General features: G+C 51.0%; 1 protein-coding gene across 1 annotated transcript; it reads left to right on the forward strand.

Moving 5' to 3' along the window:
• The first annotated feature begins 292 nt into the window (after positions 1-292).
• On the forward strand, positions 293-5,189 carry BHLHE40 (basic helix-loop-helix family member e40). The gene is made up of 5 exons (XM_069865529.1): positions 293-532; positions 627-696; positions 832-939; positions 1,443-1,566; positions 2,606-5,189. Exons 1-5 carry the CDS (start codon positions 465-467, stop codon positions 3,463-3,465), a joined length of 1,230 nt encoding a protein of 409 aa, XP_069721630.1. The 5' UTR covers positions 293-464; the 3' UTR covers positions 3,466-5,189.
• The last annotated feature ends 1,625 nt before the right edge of the window (positions 5,190-6,814 follow it).

A 6,814-nucleotide genomic window follows, 5' to 3' on the forward strand; every position in this document is an offset into this window, starting at 1 on the left:
CCCCCCCACCTTGGGAACACCGACCGCATCCCACCCGGGGGGACCACGGCGGGACCACGGACCCCGTCCCGCCCGGGGCGGGGGATCCCGACGGGCCACCCGTGCGCCCCGGGACCACTGACCCCGTCTCGGGGGACACCCCCGCGGGCCACACGTGCCCCCCCACCCCCTTTCCCCGCGGCGGGACCCGCCTCCCCCGCACGTTGCTCGGCGGCGGCGGCGCTGCCGCCACGTGAGGCTCATGTGACGGGGAGGGAGCGGAGCGGCGCGGGGGGGGCTGCGGGCGGCGGTCCCGCCCCGGCGGCCGCCAGACGTGCCGGCAGTCACAGGGTAGCGCACGTCGCTCCCGTCCACCCACTCGGCCGCATTTAACCCGGGCCGCCGCCGCCCCGCCGCTCCTCATCCCTGCGCGGCGCGGACATGAGCGGCTGAGCGCCCCGGCTCCTCCGCTCCCCGCTCAGCCCATGGAGCGCGTCCCCCCGCCCGGCTGCCTGGGCAAGCTGCCCGCCCTGGAGAGCGGCGACGTGCCGGGGTAAGCGGGGAGCCGAGACCCCGCCGCGGGCGCCCCCGGGGGAGGGGGCGGCGCCGGGGGGTTAATTCGGCTGCTTTCCTTTCGCCCCGTGCAGGCTGGACTTCGCGCACATGTACCAAGTTTACAAGCCCAGGAGGGGGTTAAAGAGGAGCGAGGATAATAAGGTAAATGGAGAGGGGGAAGGAGAGTTTCCCCGCGGGACGCTGGGACGGGGCGGCCGCCGTTATCCCGGGGCAGGGGCGGGATGGAGGGGACGGGAGAAGCGAGGAGCCCTGACCCTCTCCCCCCCGGCTTTGCAGGAGACCTACAAGTTGCCTCACAGGCTGATAGAGAAGAAGAGGCGCGACAGGATTAACGAGTGCATCGCGCAGCTGAAGGACCTGCTGCCGGAGCATCTCAAGCTGACGGTAGGTGCGGGGCTGGACGGAGCCGAGGCTCCTCCGCGGCCAGGGCTTCAACAGCCGTTTCCGCGAGGATTTGCGGGTGTTTTATCCCTCTCTCCCCGCCGTGCGTCCCGTGCCCCGCACACCCGAGGCTGCCTGCGGGCTCCCGGTGCTCGGGGGACGATGCCGGCGGGGCGGGTGGAGAAGATGCTTCTCTTTGAGCTGCGCGGCTGGGCTGAAAATACCCGTAGCATTGGTTGGAGTCGGTGATCCGGTGGGTCTCTTCCAACCTGGTGATTCTGTGATTCCATGGTAGCCTTTCTGCAGCCTGGATTTTAGCTTGTTTCCGTGGAATTTTGTCGCTTAGAGTCCTGTAAGGTTCAGGAGCGAGGCTCTGCCTTTAAGCCTTAATTCCAAACTGCGTCGGTTCGTCCTTACTGATATTTGGAAAACGCTGGCAGCCCCCTCAGGCTCCTGCGTGTGTGTCTGACCCCACGGCAGATGCCAACCTGTCCGTTTGCTTTCAGACGCTGGGTCATTTGGAGAAGGCTGTGGTTCTCGAGCTTACCTTGAAGCATGTGAAAGCACTAACCAATCTCATCGAGCAGCAGCAGCAGAAAATCATTGCTTTGCAGAATGGTTTACAAGCAGGTGAGTGTTCAAATCGTGTTGTTTGAGAATCTGTGTGCGCTTGATGGACTTTCTCTGGGAGCCTTTGAAATGCAGTTGTGACACTTAGTTCCCGAGAAGGGAGGAGGCAGGAGTTCTTGCATTGAATCCCCATTGTTTTCTCTCACTTTGCTTATGAGTTTTTGCAAAAAAAAAAAAAAAAAAAAGCTGTATTTCTCAACAGGGCCAATGTAGAGTGCCCTGTGGAGTTGTTTTGACATTAAATAGTATCTTAAGTAGTTTTATTTAAAGCCCAGGTTTGCTGTGAGGTTCTCATCAAAGCTATTCAGATCTTTCCATTCACGTTCATGAGCTTTGGATCAAACCTAGTTTTGTTTTGTTTGGGTTTTTTTTCTGAAAATACATATAAACCAGCTTTTTATATGCACCTTTTTTAGGACATTTTTATAAAGTAGCTAACCTGTGTTCTGCAGGCAAAGAGGGAATCTGGTGTATCAGCTTATCATGCTTTAGATGTACTTCCTCCTTCAGTTTCCACATGTGGCACTCACGTGAATCTGATAAAGTAAAATTTAGTTTTTCTGAAGACCCTTCCACTGCTCTGGCAGCCACGGGGAGTGCAGCTGAGCTTTAAGTCAAAGATCCCCCAAAGTTGGTAGAGCTGCTGGGGAGTTGACACGCTTCAAGAGCTCTGCCTGGAGGTGAAGGGTGGGGTGCGCTCTGCCTTCCCTGAGGTGTTTCCCAGAGAAGTCACCAGCTTGACTCACCCCTTTGCTCGGTACTTCAGCACCTGTTGCAGGTGGCATATACAGTAAATGCAGGACTGAAAAATAAGTTTTAAGTTCCTATGTAAAAGTGGACAGACGGATGCTCAAATAAATACGTGCATTTATGCAGAAATTGGGGGAATTATGCAAAATTCAAGCTGACCGTCAAGTTCACATCTTCAGCTGTGCTGTAACTGAAGTTTAGTATCGCCTCCAGTGTGCCTCTGAAGATGGTAATGGAACTGTTTAGCACGTTGTTAATTTTTAATTTCTTTCTGTTAATGTTTCCTCAGGTGACCTGTCATCACGAAACCTTGATTCCAGCCAGGAAATGTTTCGATCCGGTTTCCAGATGTGTGCCAAGGAAATGCTGCAATACCTGGCAAAGCATGAGAACAGCAAGGACCTGAAGTCGTCCCAGCTGGTCAGCCATCTGCACCGAATGGCCTCTGAGGTGCTCCAGGGCGGAGCCGCCCGCAAGCCTGGAGACTTCCCTCCTAAAATGGTGGACTTAAAAGAGAAGCCCGTCTCCTTGACCAAAGTGGCAGAGGGACATGGGAAAAACTGCGTGCCTGTGATCCAGAGGACATTTGCTCACTCCAGCGGGGAGCAGAGCGGCAGCGACACAGACACAGACAGTGGGTACGGGGGAGAGCTGGAGAAAAGTGACTCCAAATCCGAACAGCAGTATTTCAAAAAGGATACTGAACTCAAGTATGCTGTCCAGGAGAGAATAAGCTCTATTAAGCAAGAGACTGAGGACCCACCAGCCAAAAGGAGCAGGCTGGAGTCGCCGGAGGATGAGGTCCCTTTTGGCAGCGACATGATGGGCTCTTCCAGCAGCTTTCTGGGCCCCCATGCTCACCAGCCTCCCTTGTGCCTGCCTTTCTATTTGATCCCACCATCCGCCACAGCCTATCTGCCCATGCTGGAGAAATGCTGGTACCCCGCGTCCGTACCTGTCTTGTACCCCAGTCTCCCGGCCTCTGCCGCAGCGCTTACGGGGTTCATGAACCCCGATAAAATCTCCCCACCTCTGCTGATGCCCCAGAGACTCCCTTCTCCCATACCGGCCCATTCCCCTATCGACTCCTCAGCTCTGCTTCAAGCTTTGAAGCAGATTCCTCCTTTGAACTTGGAAACCAAAGACTAAGCACAGTGTGACTTTTTTTTTTTTTTTTTAGTTTGAGACTGTTTCACTTTTATATATTGGCTGGACTGAGGTGTGGGGACAAAGTTCATTGCACGTAGGAAGCTAAATACTCCCCTTTTCTCTGACTTGTCAGGTAGCTTAGAGAAGGATGAAGGATGCGCCCAGGTTAGTGATTCAGAACTACTTCCAAAAGAGGAGAAAAAAGACCAGTTTTTTGCTTTACCCATTACCTTCTTCCCTCTCTGCATCTACAGAACAACAGTTGACTTGGTCAGCTGTGACTATATTGCAAAGCTGTGAAAAAATATTCCATTAGGCATATTTGGGTTTAGGATTGTGAATATAAAAATACGGTACTTCTCGTAAGGGCTTTTAAGGCAATGGCCCCACTGCTTGTAGTTTGAGCCGAACTGATTCAGTGCCCCAGCAGTCGCCAGCGTCTGAGTGACCAGCACAGCCGCCCCGAGCGCGGTGGTGGTGGCAACGCCACTAAAAACGTAGGAGGAGCAGAGCAGCAGTTACTGCTTGGTCATGTGCAGTCAGGTAGACATAAGACGGGTTTCTCTCCACACCTTTGCTGATATATATATATATAGATATATATATATATACTTTTTTTTTAAAGAAATAAAATGTAGATGCTGCTTGGAAGCTTTACATGGCGTACATCTAATAAATAAATTAACACATGCCCCTTCCTGTAACTTGAGCTGCTGCTAGTTTGGGCCGGGTAGGGGAGAAAATATCCCAAGGATCAATTTGCTTGTTGCATCTGACTCCAGGCCTCTCTCAAGCTGCTGTTGTACCTTTTTGCCAGGTCTAGTCTATTGGAAATCAAAATGGTTTTAGGAGGCCTGTCAGCGGGGCCCGGGCAGTGAGCAGCCGCTTCCCAACATGGGGTGAGTTGAGAGCTTCATGCAAGAGGGAGCAATTCAGCTGAAGTCAACAGCATGATGCCTGCTGAATGTGCCCCTGTCAGTGCCTTTGAAAAATTAAAAGGCTGGGATTTTCAAAGGAGTCTAATCCCAGTGGGGTTTGAGCATCTAAATTCCTTAGTCTCCTTGGCAAGCCCTGGCCCACATTACTGTATTAAAGAATGAGGGTTAGGGTGTTGACACATGTCCCATTAAATCCTAGACCTGCGGAGGTCTTTCTCCACAGAACATCATGTCCAATTTGGGGTTTTTTTGTTTATTTTTTTTTAATTAAAAAACCAACTTCACTGCAAAATGCAGTGCAGGTTTTTGTTTATTTTTTTTTAACTGGTTTTGAGAACTTTTGTTCAGAAACACTGTTATATGGATTTCATTTTTGCCCTCCCATTGCACCAGCTGTTGAGATGCACTATGCTAGATTGCAGATTGTGTTCTAATGTTTATTTTATTGTTGGTTTTTTTTTTTTGGTATACAGTTGTTGCCTTTATTTGTAAAATCCTGTTAAATATATATATATTATAAATATATTAAGAGGTAAAACGTTTCAGATGTCTATTATTTGTATAACTACTTGAGCATAAAGAAGTGAGAAATATGAATGTATTCTTGTTTCTGGCTTGTCTTTTTTTTGAAGAGAAGAATTTTTGTTTTTCTCTCGGGAGAGGTACAGTGTTTATATTTTGGAGCCTTCTTCAAGGTGGGAAATTGTACATATTTTTATCTTGAGTAAATGTTAAGTAGTTGTTTAAAAATACTTAATAAAATAATTCTTTTCCTGTGGAAGATAAGGGTTTGCCTCCTGTGCTTTTAAACATTTGAGTAGGGTCATTCCATGTGGTCCGATCAACAGTTGATGGTGCACAAGGAGGAGCAGGACTCTCCTCGCTCCCCTGACAGCTCCTGAGCCATCGGTGCCCAACAGCAGCTCAGGGTCCCATTACCCATGTCTCCAGGGATATTTATTTATTGAAATCCCTTGGCACCTTTGGAGATGTTTCTTCTTCCTGATGTGAGAGAGGTGCCAGGAGAGCCTGGCTGGCTTTTCTGCTTTCTTCATACTTTACTTTGTGCACCCTAAGCCTGGCTTTTTGGCTCATCTGCCCCCAGCTCAGCAGGGAGTAGAGGATGCGTCTTCTCTGCAAGCTTTGCCCGTTGTCTGGAGGAAAAATGGGCTTTTTTCAAGCAGTGGGTTTGGTCTGCCAGTGTCCCTCAGCCCTGCAGAGCCTTGCAACGCTGCTACCTCTGCTTCTGTGCCACGGGCCAGCCCTGGGATGGTGCGCAGCCTCCCCAAAGGGCCAAGGGGCACGTGGCACATAAGGTGGTGTGACAGCTGTCCTGGCTGGCTCCTGGTCCTCCTCCACCCATACTGCCTCTCCTGGGAAAGCTCTTGGTGACTCCATGGTGGGCCTGTTTGACTGAGAGGGACGGTCACCATGCTGCTGAGCGCTTGGGTAGGGCTGGATCCTGCCTCTACCAGGAATGAACCCGTGCCGCTCTCCTGCATGCTGCATTGCTTCTTTCATGCACTCCTTTGACCATCCTGCTAGTTTGGGGCTTCTAGCCAGCGCCGCAGGTGGTGGTGAGCTGCCTGGTGCTTCTTCACTCATGCTGCTGCAAATAGGCTCAGGGGGTATTGTATTCATCTGAACTCAGGCTCCTTCTCTGCCCCTCCAGCATCCACGCATGGTTTCTGGTCTCTGTGCAAAATGGACCTGACCCCAAACCTCTCACCAAGGGCAAAGGATGGGCGAAGCACAGCTCTGGCCTGTCATGGATGGGTGGGAAGACTCAGTTTCCCAGCGGTGCTGTCTACGTGCGGATGGTGCGTGACTATTTCTGTGGGATACTCAAGATTTTCACAATGCAGATGAATCACATAAACGTGGTGAGAGGCTAAATGCCCAACGGGGACAGAGCTCAGCCTGCTGGGACCCTGCTGAAGGAGAAGCAGGTGCCTGGGGGCTGCTGTTAGACTACAGTTAGCATTAGCTTAAGGGAACGTTTTCTTAAGTAATGCTAGAAAAAAAAACGTGGTGCTGCTTGCATTAATTTATTTGGGGACTCCATACCTTCTGACATTTATGTTATGTTTGTTTTAATTAGGGCTAAATATTGATCTCAGTGAAGACAACTATAAGTAACCCCAATTTGGGGACAGCATTTGGTGCTCAGCGCAACAGCATTTTCAGCCTCGTTAACGACTGGATTTCTGGCTCATTTCCATGGCTCTCGTCACCCTTTGGTCTCCATCTTCTGACCCACCTTGTCATGTGGTGGGAGGACTCAACAGAAGCTCCAGATCCTCAAGCATGGAGGGAAAAAAACTGTTAAAAATAAAAAAGCGAAAGAGATAAGGATTATACAGGAAACAAAGACCAATTATGGGCTGGGGATTTCTCCGCCGCCCTGGCCC

The sequence above is a fragment of the Phaenicophaeus curvirostris genome, chromosome 11, assembly GCF_032191515.1.
Source record: "Phaenicophaeus curvirostris isolate KB17595 chromosome 11, BPBGC_Pcur_1.0, whole genome shotgun sequence".
In the NCBI taxonomy this organism is placed as follows: Eukaryota; Metazoa; Chordata; class Aves; order Cuculiformes; family Cuculidae; genus Phaenicophaeus; species Phaenicophaeus curvirostris.